Source organism: Equus quagga, chromosome 22 (assembly GCF_021613505.1).
Source record: "Equus quagga isolate Etosha38 chromosome 22, UCLA_HA_Equagga_1.0, whole genome shotgun sequence".
Lineage (NCBI taxonomy): Eukaryota > Metazoa > Chordata > Mammalia > Perissodactyla > Equidae > Equus > Equus quagga.
The window spans coordinates 15,192,556-15,213,474 of NC_060288.1; the positions used below are offsets into that span (position 1 = coordinate 15,192,556).

At 42.6% G+C, this 20,919-nt stretch overlaps 1 protein-coding gene across 3 annotated transcripts in view; it reads right to left on the reverse strand.

Annotated features, from left to right (window-relative positions):
* Nucleotides 1-1,440: 1,440 nt before the first annotated feature.
* Nucleotides 1,441-20,919, reverse strand: part of DLC1 (DLC1 Rho GTPase activating protein) — a 392,892-nt gene continuing 373,413 nt past the window's right edge. For all 3 annotated transcript variants that reach the window (XM_046648468.1, XM_046648469.1, XM_046648470.1), the window contains 11 exons: nt 17,776-17,839; nt 14,658-16,081; nt 14,036-14,212; nt 11,166-11,325; nt 10,847-11,045; nt 9,086-9,299; nt 7,409-7,523; nt 6,750-6,968; nt 5,702-5,919; nt 4,766-4,939; nt 1,441-4,176 (listed from right to left, as the gene is read on the reverse strand). In XM_046648468.1, coding sequence (XP_046504424.1) covers nt 4,056-4,176; nt 4,766-4,939; nt 5,702-5,919; nt 6,750-6,968; nt 7,409-7,523; nt 9,086-9,299; nt 10,847-11,045; nt 11,166-11,325; nt 14,036-14,212; nt 14,658-16,081; nt 17,776-17,839 — 3,085 coding nt within the window. In that variant the 3' untranslated portion in view covers nt 1,441-4,055. The remainder of the gene's footprint in view (nt 4,177-4,765; nt 4,940-5,701; nt 5,920-6,749; nt 6,969-7,408; nt 7,524-9,085; nt 9,300-10,846; nt 11,046-11,165; nt 11,326-14,035; nt 14,213-14,657; nt 16,082-17,775; nt 17,840-20,919) is intronic.

The following is a 20,919-nucleotide window of genomic DNA, read 5'->3' on the forward strand; positions in this document are numbered from 1 at the left end:
CCTACTTAATTTCTCCATAAGCACCTCAGTAATGGGGTGAGGGGATAATCTAATTTTTTTTTGAGACTTTGACTAATGTGGTTACTTTGCTACAGGCCTTCATTTTCCTGGAGTTCTTCCCAATTCGGATGCTGAGGCCGTGTGGATTGGCTCTTACTATGAGAACTTTGCCTCCAGGGAAAGATCAGTAAATGGAAGATGGGGAAAAATCAGCAAAGAAACCTCAGCTTGTTCTTTGGGTGCTGGGTAGATTCATTTGCCACCTCCTCCCTAAGCTATATCCCCACCTTAGAATGATGAGAATACCTGTGCTTTGTGGGGCGTGTGTGAGGCTTCAATAAGTGTGTGAAAAGTGACAAAAGTAGAATAAAGACCCACGAATGCAGCTATAAAATTCTACACACCTCTATAGTCTTTGTCTCCACACACACACACACACACACACAAACACCCCTGACTAGTGATGTTGGAAAGTACCAATCTGGATTATCTTCCTTAGTTTTTCTTTAGATTTTACTTTTCAAAAATCTCACTCGTCTCCATTAACCCAGAAGAGAAAATCTCTTAAGGAACCATTTCCTTTTGTTAGCATTTTCCAAGCTATTCCATCTACAAATTGGTAGGCAGGATGCTTTGAGTTTAACAATTACCTTGAATTTTGTGAAGATCTTAGCTACCCGTTCCTGACTGCATAGGCACCTCTCCTAATAGTTTCGACACGGCATTGTCATTTCTGTTTTAATATCTGTGAGAGCAGATTTTAATTGTGAGGGCAGAGTATGTCAGCCTGGCTCGAGGCTGTGTCTTCAGCACTGAGCACGGTGTGATGTAAGTAGCAGGTGTTGAATAACTGACTAAATGAGCTGAATAAGTGGGTGGTGTGACAAAAGTGATCTGAATCTCCAGGAGTGTCTGTGAGAGTGTCTCCTCAATCCTGGTGACCCATGTAGCCCGTTAGTAACTCATGACATGGAAACGGTTCAAACAACAAAAGTAGGAGTTATTTCAGGCCTAAGACATTTTTATCTTTATTTTATACAGCTCTGAAGAGACCAGGTCTGGAGACAGAGCAAATATAAAAAGCCTTTGGTCTGTGTGTGTCTTTTTAAAAATTATAATGAGGTTGGGTTTTTCCATGCCTGGAGTGAATATTTGTCAAAATAAATAAAACCTCTTCTAAGGGCCGTATCATATTGTACCCAAGAAACGAGATTGGTACAATTCCAACACAAGGAACTCTTTACTTTAGAATCAGTATCCATAGCATCTATATGGAATATCTATGCATCTCTGCCAGTTTAAACTTTAAGATTCCACGCAGTCGAACTATTTCCAGTCTCTGCAATCTCAGAATGGGCGGTGACGCGCCAAAGGGAGGGCTTAAGACAGACAGCATCCCAGATGCTCTTCTTTTCAAATAACAGAAGCTAACTCGATCAATTCCACGTAGCAAATAATAAATTTATTAGGTGCCTACAAGTACAAAACATTGAAAGCTGCTGTAGGGGATTATAAAGATGTGGAGGAGAAGAGCCCTGCCCTCGAAGAGCTTACAATCTAGGCAATGAGTCATAATGAGTAAGTTGCAGCAATATCACTGTAGGTGACTTACAGAGTTCTTGAAAATGTTCACATCCTTTGAATTCTCCTCTTGTCAAATATGTAAGGAATCCTTTCAACAGGAAAGCCAAACAGTGGGAAAGAGACCTTCGGTGGCATTAATCAGTGACCTTGGCTTTGCTTATGAGCATCTTGCTGTTGCTGTTGCTTATTCTTGTAATTTTCTCAGCGTCGTTTCCTAACGACCTTTGTCTGGAGGGAATCTCCATGCTTCCTGAACCTTCACCAGGGTTTCCTGTTTGTCAGTGAGTGGCTCAGATGCAGTTTGGCCTTGGAATGACTTCCAGTCCAATTTTTCCTTCAGCAAATCCATCTTTTCATTGTCGTTGATGCTAGAATGATATGCCTTGCCATCCGGGGTTTTAAGAGTGGGAGTAAGATGCAATACAAAGAAAAGCAGGCCAGACTTTTCCCTCACTTTAAACATTTAATAGTGCACTTATTGATTATATTCTGTACAGATATAGAGCAAGTTATAAACCTCTTCTTTTATTTTCTTTTCACTTAGACTGTATTCATGTAAAGTGTATTTACATTTAGGAAAAAAACAAAAGTCTTGAGGTACAAAACCCAAAAGAATATCTGAGGTATAAATACAAGTATATTTTAAATAATAATCTTTATCATGCTTTATCTATGTTTGAAAGCACACTGGACATGTGTACATGTTTCTTTTTCTTAATAGAATGGTATATACAACATACAATCTTACAAATCTGAAAGCCATTAAAATTGAATATACAAGTATATCTTCATGAGGAACACTGATATCCAAAATACTCAAATTTTAAAACTCTAATCTGCCCCCCCAATTCTTCAAAGAACCTTTGAAATAACACTGACAATGGTAACTAAATTATAACAAAATAAAAATCCTTCTTACAGCTTTCATTCATACATTATTCACTTTTGATCCATACAATTCACTAATACTGTCTCTTAAGTCAATCTTCACCATCACAGTAAAACCTGTATAAAAAGACCACCCCCTTCCAAAAATCTGCACTGGTGTTTTTCTTTTTTTCTTTTACTATGATTACTGTTTTCCATTGCCACTAAAATATATCCCAAGGGCATCATAAAAAAAAAAAAGAAAAATGGAGGAAAAAAGAAGCAAAAAAAAAATAAACCAGAAAACCTATTTGCTGATAAGGACAAACCCAATTCATAAACATGTGCAGCTTTCAGAAATGCTGTTAATAACAATAACAACAACTTCTGTGGCTGGGTTAAATTGACATGGATTTCCTTGGACATACATAGCTTCCTACGTTCCTGTACATAGTGTCTTAAAGAGTATCTGTTATAAACATGAAAATGCAAAGAATTTGGACAGGTCAAAGTTTTGATGCTTGATTCAGGAGTAAATGTTAGTGTTCATTTTTTACATCTCAACTTTAAAGAAAAAATAAGGGGCTGACCCCCTGGCCTAGTGGTTAAATTCAGTGCACCCTGCTTTGGTGGCCTGGGTTCAGATCCTGGGCATGGCCGTACATCACTTGTTGGCAGCCATGCTGTGGCGGTGACCCACATACAAAACAGAGGAAGACCGGCACAGATGTTAGCTCAGGGTGAATCTTCCTCAGCAAATAAAATAAAATAAAATAAAATAAAAAACTGCACAAAACGAAACAGTGCTTTGGAGCTGGTCAGGGTGGGTTTTCATCCCTGAACTAACCTCTGCTGGTTAAAAATTATATACCATTTGCGATCAGGTTGAGAGACCAGCTGTGTTTGAAATGGGATATCAGAGTAAATTTACAGTTACTTATAAGGTAAAGAAGAGGTTGGTGGAGAATGTGTCTCCTAACTCAGAAAAAAAAATATAAATGGACAAGGGGGTTGGGTTCCCTTTCTGGATGGATCTATGGGAAGTTAGATATTCCAGGTTAAACTGAACTCGATGCATCAATATCCTTCTGGAGGCATCTCAGTGTGCCAGACACTGCTTTCCAACTTATACATCTGTGCCATTCAACCAGCAACAAACACACGTACACACACTCCTCTGTGCAAACCTTTCTTTGCTCATCTCAGTGAGAAAACATATCAAAGAGAACCAACTATTCCAGTGGGTACACCAGTCCCTCATCACACTGCAGATAAAACGATGCAGGTACTCATACACCAAAATCACAAGAGAATGAAGTATCTTCATTATCTTCCGTAAGTATATATAGAGTTTTGCTTCTCAGAAGCAATTGGAATAAGAATACATTTTTTTTGCACAGTCTTATATATTCCAGTCAAGGTCTATAATATAGACCTTAAACAAACAGGAAGCAGCTTTTAAAATGTATCATATCGCTACAGTCAATGTCTACACTTCAACTTGTAGTTTTCAGGATTAGACGCGAAACCCAATCTTCCAAGGATTGGCGAGGGTTCTAGAACCAAACGCCCAGATGGTGGACACGGTTGCTTTGCCTCAGTAATCACCTGGATTTGGTGTCTTTGGTTTCAGTGTTCTGATTACAGAAAGAGTCTCGGATCTTCACAACTTCAGCTGCACACAAATGTCCAAAAGATTTCGTATACCACTCTGGCATGTGGCCCCTACCACAGGAAGGAAAAGAAAGTGAATTATTCAAATTGGAAAGCCCTGAAATAAGCTGAAGGGAGTTCTGAACACACTTCCATTTCTTGATCAGCAAAATGTGTAAGTAAAGATCACTCTTATTATTCCAAGGTAATCTCCTGGCACACTTGGAACCAGAACTTTCTCAAGGAACAAGACATCGAGTACAGATATTGAGTGAAGCTATTCAGGGAAAGCTTTGGCATATATAACAAAAAGAGATCAGATTAGTTACTAAAAGGGCATGTCACATTACTGAAACACCTTTGAATATAAAATGAGAAACATCTGCTTGCTAGTTCTAACTCTCATTTCCTGTGGCTTTAAATTCATGGCGGAACCACCATATTCACGTTGCTTTTAGTACCACACTTTCTAAAGGATTGAAATTAGGAAGTGGTACCCAAACCACTGAGAAATAGGAAGGTGTTTCTTTATAAACTCCGCTCTTCATGGACTATGCAAGATACAACACTGTATTTATTTAAGTCATACTTTACATCAGACAAAATGTCTCAATCTTTTTTACGACCCTCGCCATGTCAAAAAATCATAATCAGAATGTACCTTAAGTCAGCTCTGCACATGTAGGTAAGTTTGGATTTCCCGGACCCGCAGGGTTCGATCAGATACCTGGACAGGAGCACATTGACCCTCACTCCCACCACAGGCGCCCGGTCATGATCCACAGACGTGAGTAAAAGGGCACACGCTCCCTTGGGTAAATTGGTCCTCCATGTCCTAGAGAGACAAAACCAGAGGGAAAAAAAAATGGACTCTCCTGGAAGCCAAGTTGAAAACGGAGCCTCATTCTTAGAGGAGACAGCTGAGGGCAGGATTGGTGGTCACGCTGTGTGTGACCCAGCCCTGGGTGGACGCCATCCTCTGAACGACTGTGCGAGGACTCGTAAATGAGTAACTCTGTACAGTGCCACTTCTACAGTGACAGATGCTCACACAGTCACTTCTTCGAAAGAAAACCAATCTGAAGTGTGACTGACAACCACTTCTGTATTTCACAAATGTATCAGAACATGAGCATCCGAATGGACGCTGCTTTGCTGGAGAAGTTCTGGACTAACGATGTGACATTTCCTCAAGGATTTTTGGAATTCCTCTTTGAATAATGTCTCCAGAGAATTTACGAATTACACATAAGTCAGCTTTAACCACAGCTCACTGGGGACCCAAATGTTATTTCCTGGCTTATGAACTCACTAGCTATTTCGAACAAGCAAATCTATCCTAAAAGGGACAAGAGTCTGCTACCAATGAGCAGATCCAAATGAATGTGCTCCTTTCTGAGCTCCATTCCAGAAGAGTTCAAACTATTCTCGGGAATGCAAACACTGTTGGAATAAGTGCAGATATATTTTCCATATTCGGAAGGGTTCGACCCTTTTCTGGAGGTAAACGTTCTATTTTAAATAATTTTACCACCCGGTAACATCCAGTGACATACAGGCTCATCCTTGCCACAGTCATCAATTTGGCGGCTCTCACCTCAAAACCACGTAGTCCCGAGCGGGATGGGGGGCCATGCTGTTTTGGACATACTGGTAGATTTCAGTTTGGCTGTCCAGGATTTCAATCACTTTTGAATCCAACATGTCTACATCCCAAAGGTGCTGCTCTTTAAGGAGGCGCTTTAAGATGTCCTCAGGCACGGCAGGGACTTCAATGGTGGCCCTCCAAAGCCTCAGAGGGGGTCCTTCACTCACCTGCAGAAAGGACACGTTTTCAGCGCTAAGACAATTCACACACACCTAGACTTGGAAGGCAAATTGCTAGCTGGGTACATGATCATCTGTTTAGAGGCTAATAATTATCTATGGCTTTCACAGGCTGTTGTCCCGAGTGGATTCAAGAGCAGGCCAGAAAGCAAACAGAACCAGTGATGTCACCTCTGGTTAAAACCATTAGATCTGTTTTCCTGGGACCCATTCTAGGGTCAAAGCAACAAAGCAAGATTATTTATTTGCACCCCAAAGCCTGCATGGCCATCCAGACTGCTCTCATTGTTCATTTCTTTTCAAGGTGGTAGAGACAGTATCAACAAATACTTCCCACGAGCCTGTCATGCTAAGAAAGCCATTAAAGATGCCTCTGCCCTCCAGGGGCTTTTGGTCCTAAGAAGTTAATTTCTTCCCAAGGGCTCCCTGCTCATTACAGGGCCAGGAGTAGAGTGACTGAGAACAGAGGAGAGTGCAAGGGGATCCTGACCAAAGTATGGAAAAATCTAAGCCTGTCATAAAATGCCCTAAAGCCCAAGACCACTACATTCCAGGGAACTCCAGTGTGACTCTGTGGAACCAAAGGATTTCCTTAGACGGTATGAGTCCTCTGACAAGTGTTAGATGAGTGTTATTCCTCGCTGGACTGGTTTCCACTCTTAGCTGGGGGACGAATCACCTGGCTGCCCAGCTCTGCAAGGAAGGACATGGATGACAGATCCCCATGGAGAGCTGTGCTGGCAAAAGGCTCTCGTCTCTGATGAACCCAAGTCCTGACCACTGGAACTCAACTGGCTGACCCCAGGGAGAAGACTCACCTTCTTATAGGACAGCTCAGCCTGCTCAGACGTAGAGTAGCTGACCCAGCCTTTAAACTTGTCTTTGACCTCTTTAAACAGGCTGTCCACACAGTCCTGGAGGAAGTGTTGGTAGTCAGCTGACTCATCGTTACAAAGGCGCCCCAATGCTTCCAGAGTGAGGGGCTTCAGCTCTTGTTCAGTGTAGGAATTCCGACATCGGCTCATTTCCTCAGGAACCTATGAGGGACACAAGAGACAAAAAGGAGGTTAGTCTGCCTGTACTCATTCTTGATAAAGGTATCTAAAAAGCTTGTTCTACTGCAAGGAGGTTAATTACAGTAGGATAATAAAAAATAAAATATGTTATAGTAGGAGGAAAAATGACAAAAATAGAGCTTACACTGATGAAGGCAGTTTTCTCAGATACAGAATTTATTTCAGATAATTTGTTGCTTTCGCTTTTTAAGTAAAGGGGTATGGAGGTAGGCAATCTCATTAAACATATTAACTCTAATGAGCTTATACATCATAAAATGTATAAATAGACATTCTCAGGCTATGTATATAATCTCTAGCTGGGAAAAGATCTTTTGATAAGATGTGAACAAGTATTGTTCCTAAGATTTGTCCCTAATCACACTATCTCTAACAAATAACACCACCTCCCATCTCCTCACCTGGAAAAGCTTCTTGCACTCAGCAATCATGTGGGCCAGCCCTTGAGTGGCAGCGAGGTTTTCATTCAAATCTTTCTGATCTGGTTTTCCCAAACTTTGTTTTCTTTGCATTACCCTAGGCAGAAGAAATAAGGGAGGGGAAAGAGTCACATATTCATATATCTTTAATCCGTGTGTTATTTGAGGAAACCCAAAGGAGAGAAAAAAAACTACTTCATTGGATCCTATTTGTCACTAAGGGGTTCAAGAGAGCTTTACTTTGGTCGTGAGAATTTCTCAGTTTTATCAACAATGCACAAAAAACATGAAAGAGACTGTTTTCAATGAAATCCAGGCTCTTTAAAGCCATCACGTTAAATAGGTTCTTATTTAAATAGGGCAGCTGGGAAGGTCTAGGTGAGTGCAGTGGGGAGGAAAATCGGCTCTGAGGGGTGTGGGGGGAGGCAATGGACACTGGGGTAAACAGTGTCACTATTCTTTCTGGTTTAAATAAAAAGGATACCCTCCTGAAGGTGAGGGAAAAAATCTATTGTTTCCTAGAGATTCTGTCTTAATCTTATCTGATCTCACTCTTCTCATCTCTAGTTCTCTATCCCATTAAAGTTGGAATGCCCCTGTCAATGGTTAGAAGTCGTTAAAAGGATATTGAAGCCTTGTATGGCTTTCAGAAGCAAAGCTAACTTCAACTAGCACAACTAGGCCCTCTGCTTCTAGCTAAGAAATATTTGTCAGGATTCCTTGAGAGCTGAGGAAAAGGATCAGCTGGATGGATTAGGCAAGTGGGGTTAAGTCCCGCTGGTGACTCCTTTCTCATACCACTATGAGGACTTTATGTGAAATATTCATATGAGTAAGCAGCTCCATCGGGCTTGGCTATTTCCTCCTGTCAGACATGGGCAAGTTACTTATTTAACTGACCACCCCACAGCCTCACTTCCCTCATATGTAAAATAAAGACTAACAGTATCTTCACCTCCTAGGATTGTTATGAGGATTAAATGAGATAAGAATGGCAAACGAGTAGTCCTAGGCCTGGGGCAGAGTAAGTGCTGCGCAAACAGCAGCCTTTGTTATGTTTCAGGTTCTCTGACTTATTTTACAGCCACTCCCATCTTGTATACATCTGAGGGGAAAATTTGCAAACAATTGGCGTAGGTCAGGTCCTAACTTTGAGGCTCAACATTATCTGTAGTTCTTTTAGAGCCAGCCACTTCCTTTCAACTTCCAACACAGCCAGGAGCTTGGCAGAAGCCAAGGCAGGAGGGCCCTCATCCCCCATCCAGTTTCTTAGGTCACTAAATCTGCACGATCCTTTGCTGGCAGAAAGTCTGAAGACACTGTTACAAAGGACACTGGGGAGGATCAGGGGAAACACTTGCCCCGGCAAAGCTCGAATCCAGACCTCTCTCAAAACCTGGTCCAGACCTCTCTCAAAACCTGGTCCAGACCTCTCTCAAAACCTGGTCGTAACCAGATTGTCTAGCAATTCACACCCCCAGGGCTGAGAAGAAAGGAGGGAGCAGCAGGGGAGGTACAGGGGCTGTGAGGGAAGGAGGGCCCACTCCTTTTTGCTTGATTCAGTACGAATCCAACAAAAACACAGGGACAACCATAAAAAGAAAGGTGGGCTGCCTTAGTCTGAAGAGCGTGTGCATACGCATCTCATCTGACTGGTACCTTGGAGAAGAATTCTCTCTCTTGAGGGTGTTGAGGTGGAAGAGGGAAGGTGCCAAGCACACGGCCAGGTTGGTGGGAGTCATCTGGTTTTCTTTCACCGCTGCGGTGACATCGCTCAAGAAATAAAGGAGTGTCTGTAGGACCTCTCGGTTCTCATCGGGCAGGAGCATAATGGCGGCCTTGATCGCTTGGAGGCGCTGGTCCTTGGGCACATCTGCACAACACCAGAATTTCCCCCATCAGCTCAGTGATTTTCCACGTACATGGCAAGGAAACGTCCCAAAGCAAATAGCAGCATCAAAGCCCTCAGCCCAGGACTGAACAAGCACTTGCAGAAAGTGTACTCGAGATTAATATGGAAGAAATTAGGGATTGCCACCAGCGCCACTACCCTCAAGTATTTCCTGCCTGTGGAGGAGTTGAAAAATTTTAAATACCCACAATGCCAATATACTCCAAAATCCACCTCGGAGTTCAACGCCAGATGATGCCCGTTCCTTTAGTTTACAGAACAGTTTTTCTTTTCTAAGGACTTTTTAGAAATCCCTTGTTTACCATTCCCAATTACTGACAACATTACACACTTAGACTTTTTGTTGGGTTTCAATGAAAAATCTTGGCTAAGATATGTTCAAGAGGGTAAGAACTGAGATTTCTTAGGCTTTACTACAAAATGTTCACTCTCTCTCGGGACGTTCATAATTTTAACTGATCTGCTCATTCTTGAAATGGGAAAAAGGAAGCCGCTAAAGCATTCGGTCAATTTAAACAACAGATATATTTAACTAGTAATTTCTTTAAGTTTTAGAAAGGCTACTGAGAGGCTGTTACAAAAATACATGCTTGAGAAATAAACCCACAAAATAACATACATGCAGAAAGTGCTAGACCCAACCTCCAGGTCTCCTTTACTAGGCAAATCTTTCTTTTAAAAGCATGTGGTGGAAAAATCAAGACACTCAAATACAGCTCCATAGGACACACCGATTAAACAGCTCCATGGTTACAATCCATAACAAATACCTTGGTGGGGAAAATGTGACCTGTGTTTTCATAAAATCTGAAAGGATGAAACAAATAATGAAATAATCCAGACCAGCTTCATTTCTCATAAAATAAAGTACAATGCGCCAGTCCTAAAGACAATATGAGCACTAAGCGAAGCTGCTTTTAAATTACATTGCTGTAATACCACAGCGAGCCAAGAAAAACACGAGGCTGTAAAAGCTATAATCCTGATCTTGATCATTAATTTAGACAACTGTTTGCTTTAAGTTTTACTTAAAAGTGAGAAAGGCATGGGTATTGTTTTCCCAAGTATTTCTGGCAGAAACTGAGATGAATAACAGAAAAAGATTATTTATTCATTTTACAGCAAGATAAAACACACAGACACCTGTGAAATTTTAAACACAACAGGCCCTGCTGGAGAGATGGGAAGCATCTGAAATTTCTGAAAATTGGTACCTGCTCTTTTAAGCATCTTAGGTCACACTGTTCTAGAGGTCGGCCTGGATCAGAATGTAAAACTGTACCACGGCTTCAGTAATTAGAGGATAGTGCTAAGGGACATAATTTTTTGCATTATTCAACAGGTGTACAGAAACCTGTTCTACAAACAAGGAGGTAAGGAAGAAATTAATGATGTGTGTTTCCAAGCAGTCATCATGTGAGTCCAAATGAATGACATCAAAGGAAGCTACAGGTTTCAGTGGTCCCACTTTTCCCCACCTAACAAAGTTAAGATCAAAGAACACTTACATTGGTAGATCTGTAGAAAGGTTTCTGAGAGTTTGTTCGTCATTAGTGGCTCAGGAAGATCTCGAAAATACTGCTTCAGCATGTCTGCCACATCATACGCAGACTGTCCCTCATAGTTGACACAATCTATGGCGCTTTCATTCATTTGGCGCAGAGCCTGAATCCGGGATTTGACCCCCGATTTTCTGAAGAGCCCAACCTGTTGGAAGAAAAACATTAAGGGTCAAGATGGAAGCAGCATTTTTACTACAGAACTATAAAAAGAAGCATGCATCTGAGGTGCCACGATTAAGTGGGACCTGCATGCGGTGGTTCTCACCTGATCCAAGCAATGGTTGCGGAGGTAGCGCATGGCCTGCTGAATGCTCTGGGGCAGGGGCTGTCCTGTGCGCTGCACATTGATGGTCAGAGGGACCCCGAACACATTCCGGTCCTTGTAGTCTGGAACCTTGATCCTCTTCATGAACTTGGGCACAGCCCTATTTAAAGAATATTGGGTAGATATGTTTACTTGTCTGTCTACACTTATCCATCTCTGCAGACGGACCCTGTAGGCCCTAAATCTGTGCTAATAAGGTGGCTATTTAAATTTAAATTAAATAAAATTACAAATTCAGTTCTCAGTTGTATTAGCCACATTTCAAAGCACTCACTAGCCATTGGTGGCCAGTAAGTAGCTACCATATTAGACTGTGCAAATATAGAACATTTCCATCATCATAGACAGTCTCATTGGACAATGCCATTCTAGATCTTGTTAAGAGTTTGGACTATGAAGCCCAGTAACATTTCCTCAGTTGGGGATTCTCCTTCCACCGTTAACTCTGAGAATAAGGGAGGCGATGGGCTTCCTTACAAAATGGCGGCACAGGAAGAAACAGAGCCAGAAAACAACATTCAACACCCTAATTTGGTGCTTCATGACAGAAAAACAAGTTGCTATTTGTCTGAAAACAGACAAGAATCTTTTCTAAGTTCTTGATGAGATCCAATGTATTTAGGGTAAAAAGGATCAGGTAATGCTGGGTGAGAAAACAGCAAATACGTGATGTTGGTCCAACATAATGAGAACCAACTCCAGAGCTCAACAGTTGGGGCCAAGCTAATGACCCGAAGTCAAAATAAATTCTCCTGCTGATGACCCCGGGGAATAGAACATCTTGAGGCTTCTAAAGAAAGATGGAAAAGAACAATGAGGGTTTTGTGAGCCTACCCCAGGATTCCTGGAGTCCTGACACCAGGTCCAGCCCCAGCAGTATATGCAACGGCAGGAAACCGATGTCATGCATTTAATGCTGTCAGGCAGAAATTCAGCTCTACAAATGACCTCTCTGAATGGGACAAGAAAGGGCAAGGCCGAACAGGAAAAGAAGCCCGTGTAGAATTTCTCCCTACTCCGTGGATCCCACAATGTGAGGCTTTTACATTTGGTTTTGACTCACTGGAAAAACTGACCAGAACTCAAGAAGTATTACGGACTTTGAGATTCTTGAGGCTTTGGTGGGAAGGGGGTGGGCGCCTCAGAAATGAGAATGTAAAAAATGCTGTTTTAAATAGCCAGCAGGGAAAATATGACGCTAAGCAGGAGGAGCACAGAGGAACACTGCAGATGACAGACCACTTGGACTTTAGAGTGCTTACCAACAGTCATGCCGTGTTACTGTTTATAGGTCTCGGAATGGTAACGTGAAAGCACAGAGCCAAATTTGTATTTCCATACAGTTAAGTGTATGGTATCATGGCTATAAGTGTGCATAAGACTTGCTTTGTCGGGGGAGAACAGCCCAGTGGCGGAATGTGCAAAGAACAACATTACGACCTCCACCGAGAATCTGAAGCATGTGGGGATAAACCGGTCAATACTTATTTCTGTCATTCAGAACAAACAACTTCTGTATTTAGCAAGGCTCACATAATAACAGCCTTTGAACAGGAGGTGCTTTGATGCTGAAGTTACACTCACTACGAGTCCTGAGGAGAGGAGGAGCTGCAGAGAGAAAGGACAGTTCCGCTGCTCCATGGGCCCTCACAAGTAACTCTGCTGTGCTACACTGTGTACTGATGAAATGGGTTGCTTCTCTGTTTTTCTAAGAAGCAGCAGTTGTGCAACTGGATAGTAAATGCTCAGATTAGTGGAAAGACTTGAGGCGACGCAGTTGACACTGTGCAATGTGCTGGAAGGTCAATCTAGAAACATTTCTCTGCTTTGCACTGATTGTAGAAAAATTAAGATATGCAAATATTAGGTCATACCCATGACCCATTCAGCCAATGTCTACATCTCACATCATACACACCAAGGGCTGTATTTTCCAAAGTAATTATGGACAGTTTATCTGATCAATTTTATGTTCATGTATATTTTAATCTCTAATATCTCAGAGTAGTGAATTCCTTAAATTTATGATTCACTGTTTGAGTCTGTGTTGGAAAAAGCATAACTTAAACTCTTTAGCACAGGTAGATTTTTGGGTGATGCTGCAAATGCTCACATCAAAAATGAATTCTAAGAACATACATGAATAGGGCTATAAAGCCAGGTACTGTACACTGGTCTCATAATATTTTATGATCTAGGGGCCGGCCTCGTGGCTGAGTGGTTAAGTTTGTGCGCTATGCTGTGGTGGCCCACGGTTTTGCTGGTTTGGATCCTGGGCGTGGACATGACACCACTCATCAAGCCATGCTGAGGCGGTGTCCCACATAGCACAACCAGAAAGACCTACAACTAGAATATACAACTATGGACTGGGGGGCTGTGGGGAGAAGAATAAAAGAACATATATATTTTATGATCTAAACAACATTTTGCTTTCCTTCCTTCTAAAATATGATCCGATAATATACATACATATTTACCTACGGGGGGCTATTCCTACCATTGGGAAGGACGTGCCTGTACCATGTGACGGGAGACTAATGTATTCTCACCCCATCAACTGGCAATATGTCACTCAGAGAGCTGAAAACTCAACCAACCACGCTCCCTGCTAATTCCCTAAAGCTATACTGGCTTAAGCAGTATCAAATGCGGCCTCAAGAACGCAGACACCAATTGCATCAGGATGACAGACTAAGGATATTAATGAAAGATAGAACCGTCATATACTCAGTGTTGGGGCAGCCTCCAGGGGCCGACCGAAAACATTTGCAACTACAGTTCACTAAGGAGTTTAAATAAAGCCTTACCAGCTAAATCCATGCTTATTAGAAGGTGTGTATTTCTCCAGCAGGGCGGTCAGCTTCAGCAGTGAGTATTTCTGCAGCAGGTTCATCTGGGCCACAGACTGGCAGTTAATCTGCAGTGATACAGAGTTCAAGCTCGGCCGATGAGAGCTCTGGAAGCTGTGCCATCTCAGTCTGTGCCTGCAAGAGAAGCGAGGGGAGCGGGAGGGAGTACAAAGGCCTTTTAACAGGTAGATGCAAAATGAGCAGGGGGCTGGCATCTATTCTTAGGAACTAAGAGGACTCAACTTCCATTCCATTCTCTGCCCCTCACCCCGTGGTGAAACATACAGAATATAAAATTTACCGTCTAGGCTACTTTTAAGTGTACAGCTCAGTGGCATTAAATACATTCACATTGTCATATAACTACGGCCACCATCCATGCACAGAATTTACTTCATCTTCCCAAACTGAAACTCCACCTGTTAAACAATACCTATTCTTTCTGGATGTTAGGATGTCCTGAGCTGTCACTTTCCTTAGGAACTCACATGGCTACAAATGCCAGAGTTAATCCCATTTCCTCTGCACAAAAGCAGAACCCCTTTCTGATGTCCCCTCCCCATTCTGGAAGAGCTCTTACCTATTGGATCTTGTCAGGGAGGCCCCAACTCCAGAATCTCTCCTTTCCGGGATGTCAGCGGGCTCCTCAGGTTCATTTAGGGAGTTGCCTGTGCTGTCTAGGTCGCTGGGTGTGCCTCGGTCGTGGTCCACATCCAGGTGGATCTGTTTGGGAGAGGATGGGCATGGAGACACAGAGTCCAGGGCTGAGTCAGAGTCTCCTTCATCTGAAAACTTCTCCGACCACTGGTTGACTATCCTCTGCATCCCCTTCACGTGGTAGAGGATGTCGTCCAGCTCGGGGAAGATGTCCTCGTTCTCCAGATCGGCTAGGTCCCCTGAACTGGAATAGAGGATGGAGCCTGGCACATTGTCGTAGATACTCAGGCGGCTGCTCATGGAGCTGGAGGAATTGCGTCTCTTAAGTTCCTTGGGGCTGTCGCTGCTGCTTTCCCTCCTCAGGCTGATATGGCCGGGGCCATGGAAGCTTCCAGTCCTCCAGTTCACAGAGCTGTTATTCCCTGAGGGAGAGAAACTGCCATTGGAAAGGGCCTTGGGGAAAGTGCCAGGCTTGTGATCTTCTGGGATGTAGAACACTGTGTCCTCTGGGTAGCTCTCGCGGTTTTTAAAGTTCTGTTCCATAACGTTGTTGAATGTCGACTGATTGAACGGATCAAAGCCCTCTAGGTACATGCCCACCCGCTTGTTGCAGGCACTGAGGCTCCGGGTCCTGGTGACAGGACTGGGTGTGCTGACGGCGCTGCTGGTCTCAGACTGGCTGCTGCTACTACTGGTCTGCGTGGAGTTGGAAACGCTCCTCTTTCGTACCATGGGGACGTTGATGTGGTTGCCGTTGAGGGCGGAGATCTCCACGCAGTTCAGCTGTTTCAGCTTCTCCTCGTCCATTCCCTCCTGCAGAATGGGCCCACTGATGATCAGCCCCAGCTTGGACGGCGCCTTGTGCTTGCTGTGGTGGGAGCCCTTCAGCTTTAAGCTCTCCATGCGTTTCAGCAGACTGTGTGTCTTGGACTTGGTGTTCTTCTCGTGGCCTTTCATGCTAAAGCTGAAGCTGGACAATTCCTTGGGAGAGGGCAGGCTGCAGAAAGAGTCATCATTGCCTACGAAGTTACCAGAGGAGCAGACACTAATGACAGAGTTAGTCCGGGGTGTCACAGCATCCCCGCTGTGGGGAGCATGGGTGGGGAGGCTGCTGGTGCTGCTGAGGCTGCGGACAGAAGCCACCTCCTGGCGCTCACTGAGGTCTGTCAGCATGCTTTCGTGGCTCGTGGCATTCTTCAGGTGGGGATCGTCGGGGGACCCAGGGACTGGGTCCTGCTTTGGAAAAAAGACATCAAACTCTTCAAGCCGGGACCACCGCTTGCTGTCCCTCTGGAAAGTCCATTTGCCGCTTATTGCACAAGGCTCATCCTCGTCCGAATCCTCACTCTGCAAAGACAGAATGGAGCCATTCATCTGCTGGGAGGGGCAGACAGAGGGGCACTGAGGGCCAGGGGGCCAGGACACGGCTCATAACACACCACCAGTGTCGATTCCCCCCTTACATCTTTATTTTATTTTATTTTTTTAAATAACAAAGATGCATGTGAAGAATTTCACAGGAAAAAGCCTGAGCAAGTGTTTCAAGCTAACTAAGAGTTATTTTATGGAAACTCTGGGATCTATAAGCTGTTCTTTAATTGCTCAGAGGAAACCTCTGAGATCTGTGAAAATTCCAGGCATGCAAAATATTTTGAACTGGAGTCAGCAACTGGTAGGACTCCCTCTGGTCTGCCTCCGATGTTGCCGTCTGTTGACAGTATGTGTTTATATTCCATTTTGCAATTAAAAAGATAGTTTTGAAACACTAACAAGAGTGGGAACTGAAATCTTTAGCTACTCTAGAAGTTTACAAGATCTCCTAACAGACCAACAGGGCCAGCAAGCAAGTTAAGCCATGACAGCCCTTCAGTCCCATACTTTTCAGCCTCTTATCTGCTTTTTTTTTGGTCCCTCCCTCACCAGACATGGGAACTAGAATTAAGGCCACAAGCATTCTGTGAAGTTTCAACCTCAGACACGCTTCAGGCAATTTAACCAGGCTTCGCAAATACCCAGTCCTGACAGCATGTGCCATTTGTAAACACTAAGTAACATCTTGGCTGATTATGCCTGATTTATGGGCAGGACTCGGGGTTATGCTGTGACACCAACTATTGCATCTGCGCCTTTTTGGCGGGATATCAAAAGGCACCATTCAGTCTGATGCGTCTCTTTCCCACTGGTGTGGAAAATATCATATGACCCAAGTTTCACAGGACAACGAGTAGAGAGCCGTAAACGCTGACTGGTAGAGTCCTGGCAACAGCTCAGCGGGTGTTGAGGTTCCAGTTCATTTGTTTAAAAGGTTTAACTCCCCCAAGAAGGCAACTTGTGGCAGGTGACGGATTCTAGGATAATTAAAATTTGTACTCTGAACAGTCAGAAATATGTTCTTTGACCAAACTGATTCCTGTTTACTCTAATTTGTAACACTCACTCCCAGGACTACACCCACCTCCTCTCCTAAGATCTCATAAAAGGTCCTCACATTTCATACGTAGAAGAAATACCATCCGATTCAGTTATGTGTCACCATTGGACTAGAATGTGTGGGATTTCCTGCCCTCCTTTCCTCCTCCCCTAATTCCTTTTCTCCCGCCAAATCTCTATTATTCTTCAATATCCCATAAGCCAGCCTTCACTTCCATCTATACAGCTTTGAAACACAGTTACTGTCATAGTGGAGAAGACAAAGAGCTCCCATGAAATTCAGCTTTAATGCAAAATCCACAGGGATTCCGTAGGCCTCATGCCCTTAATATGGAGTAAGCATGGAGTTAATGAGGCAAAATAATAGATGATTTGTTAAATCAAAAACTCTAGGAAAACCACAATTTATTGTGTGGCTGCAAACTTGGTTTCAAGTATATAAGAATACACAAGTCTTTGCTAAACTTGACTGGATTATAGCATTAAAAAGGAGGACGTTTTGGGAACAAGGAAGTAAGAGTTTGGGAAACAAAACTTCTTACAAAACACATAATCCCAGTTTTTGGTCTGCCCCTTTTCCTCCCATCCTATTATATATTTTATATACTCACTCTCTTCCGATGAGGACTAATTTCCAGCTTCATCATCGCACATTTATTTAAAGTGTTTAGACGCCTACAGAGCAAAGAAATAACATTAGCAAAGACAGGAAACTACTGATGGGTGGATAAATATTTTTTCCAACAATTGACACGTTTAATGAGTTTCTTTGAATCCATTAATGTCTATAATTTAGAAGAGTATTAGAAACTGCTTTAAAAAGTGAATAGTTTGAAAACAGCTTTATGTTTCTTAAGTTTTTTCATTTAAATTTACTTTCACTATTATATAGTAAAATGGCAATCTGCAATGGTACCGTCAGGTGCCCCTTATTCTTCATGGAACAAACGACTCTCAATGAAGAAATGTATTCTTTCAACGGGCCCTAGGTTGAGCCATTCAGTAGCTCCATATAGTGCAAAGAAATAAAAGTCTGTGACGTCTCTCTTCGTAGAAATAGGAACAGCAACAAGAACCAACCAGAGTTGTTGGTAAAATAGTGTATCCTATTCTTACATCCAAATTCAAATATAAAAAGAAAACAATTTTTAGTTATATTCAACAAATAATCTTAGATAGCCTATTCAAAAATTTATTGAGTTCTTGTACGGAAAGGAAATTTGAGTCCCTTAATGCCCAATTCTTTTTAACACTTCCTCTACCGGACAAGATAATGTTTGGTATAGTCACAGCAATAGTGCAAGTGATTATTTAAAAAATTTGTATACTGCAGCTTCAGGATCAAAATCTTCAGAATTCAAAAGTAAGCACTTGAATCAGATTCTTCTTTGGATCAAGAATTATATTTTGACTTTGAATATTCTTTTTACTCTTGCCAAAATGTAATATCAATTTAAAATTAGGGAAATAATTTAGTTTCATTGAAAATGAAATACTTAAAAAATTTAAAAAAAAACCTCCCTGCAAAATAATGAAATAGCTGAAAAAAGAAACCCTTTACATATGTAGGAATAAATGGAACGTAAAAGTGTGAATGACAGCCCCTCAGTCCAGTTCTTTCTAACACCTTCCAGAGATCATCACTTAGTCTTCCTCAAATGAAGCTTTAATATATCTGCTATCTTGCACCATCAATTTTCCAGTTTTTCCTAAAATTGCAACCCTTCGTTTTCATAGGATAAGAGCATTTAATTCACAGAAATTCAAAGTCACCATGAGACCTTTTCAAGGCTTTATCTTTCTGATCCTGTTCTTGCGACTTGTCTAACAACTTTGATGCATGAGGATAGAAAGTATTTTTGCCTGCTGATAAGACTGCCTTTGATTTCACAGATTATGCGGTAGCCTGTTTATAGAATAAACAAAGATAATTCAGAGCACCTATGTTCAGGAAAATTCTCTCTGTTGATGGGAGGGAAAGAAAACAAATAATCAAGAGAAAGTCCACAGACTTTAAAATGAGTGGATATAAGGTCCCTCTGTAAGGGGCATCCATTACTTAAATGACTTAGACCCAGCATGTTTTAGTCCTTAAATGTTTTCAAGATTTAAAGAGTCCAGAATGGTCACATTGAGTCTTAGGTCTGGGCTTCATTAATCAAATCTGTAATCAAACACCCACTTGACCTCATATGGGCTTTACTGGTTGAGTGGTCTTTATAACCAGGTTTACTAGGCATGGAGGCCTATGGGGGTGCAGGAGAGGCTTCCTTCACAAACTCTAGTTTGAGTCAAACAAAAAAGACTCAGGGGGCCAGTTTTATAAAGGTCAACACTATGTTTTTCTGTTGGTAGCACCAAGCTAATGGTATTTCAGTTTCGAAGCCCAGAAGTCATTCCCTGGGGTTTCTGTGGGATTCATTTGTCCCCTAGGACCTCCAAAGAATGTCCACTGATGAGATCTTACCTACTGAGAGAGAGACAGTACTGAGGCGAAGGAACAGTTCTAGCTAGATGACCTGGGGGCTCGCTCTGGGTCAGGCACCCTGCTGGCACCTCATATGTATTATTTCATCTTGGTCTGCCCAACAACCCTGTGGTACAGATATTACTGTCTACCTTCATTTGACAGATGAGGAAATAGGGGCTGGAAGAGGGCACAAACCTTGTCCAAGGCCACATGACTAAAACTGGCACTCAAAAACAGTACCTTCTGCATTCCTTTCTCAAATAAATGCGAATGTTGGTAATAAATGGGGCAGCTTATATCCTAAGTACGATTCCTCAGCTGAGCGGCAGAACACTGGTGTCACACACCCTCTGTCCAGAAGCTGTGGTTGTTCTCACCCCCCAGGGCCCTCACGGGGCTCAGCTCTGCAGGAATGTGTCAGTCTTATCTGCTGGGCAACTTGTACCCTGCTCTGAAGGGGGAGGGTGTGCCTGGCTGGGCCGTCAAAGGTTCAAGAGCTTTGCTGCTGGGAGCTCAAGTTCCCTGACGAAAGCAGAGCAGGCGGGCCTCTGGGCCTGGTGTTCAAAATGAACACAGGGAAAAGTGCGAGAGAAGTGTGAGAAAAGAAAGAGGAGTACTTTTCCAAGCAGGACCTGACAAACAGAAATTGTTCCAATTCTTCAAGATATTTTCTTGGAATGCGTGCAATCACTTTAAAAAATGACTTGCTTTCTTTTGAATAGGACAGAAAGAGTAACAAAATCTACTATCTGGCAGGCTGCTTTACATAGCTTAGGCATTTCAAGGGCTGTTTTACAACAGAGTGCAGACTGAAGATGATAGTATGGATAGCTAGTTATCATTACGCGATCATCACCTTATTTACATAACTCCCTGGTTTGTTTATAAAAGGAGTCCATTGTAACTCTGAAGGAAAACAGCAACATGGAATATTTTTCAGAAGCTACAGTCAGAGTTAGAGGTCTTCTAACAGTCGGTCACAGTTTGCATTTTAATCTGTATGCGTCAGGACAAGCGAAACACTCCTCCAGCATTAACACTAAAGGTGACTCTCATAATCTTGGTCTTATCGGCAGGGTTGGGTTATACAGTAAAACTGGCAAGACTGGGACAAAAGCCAATCTCTCCAAAGAAACAAATACATAAACCTCTTACAAGTGTGAGTGTAAGAATGTTGGTTGGCAATCCCAACCCAAAAAGCCTGGTAGTTCCATAATTGTAACTTTGGTCATTACCAAACTTGATCTGGAAGATAGTATCAACATCATTCTCAAGAAAACAGTCA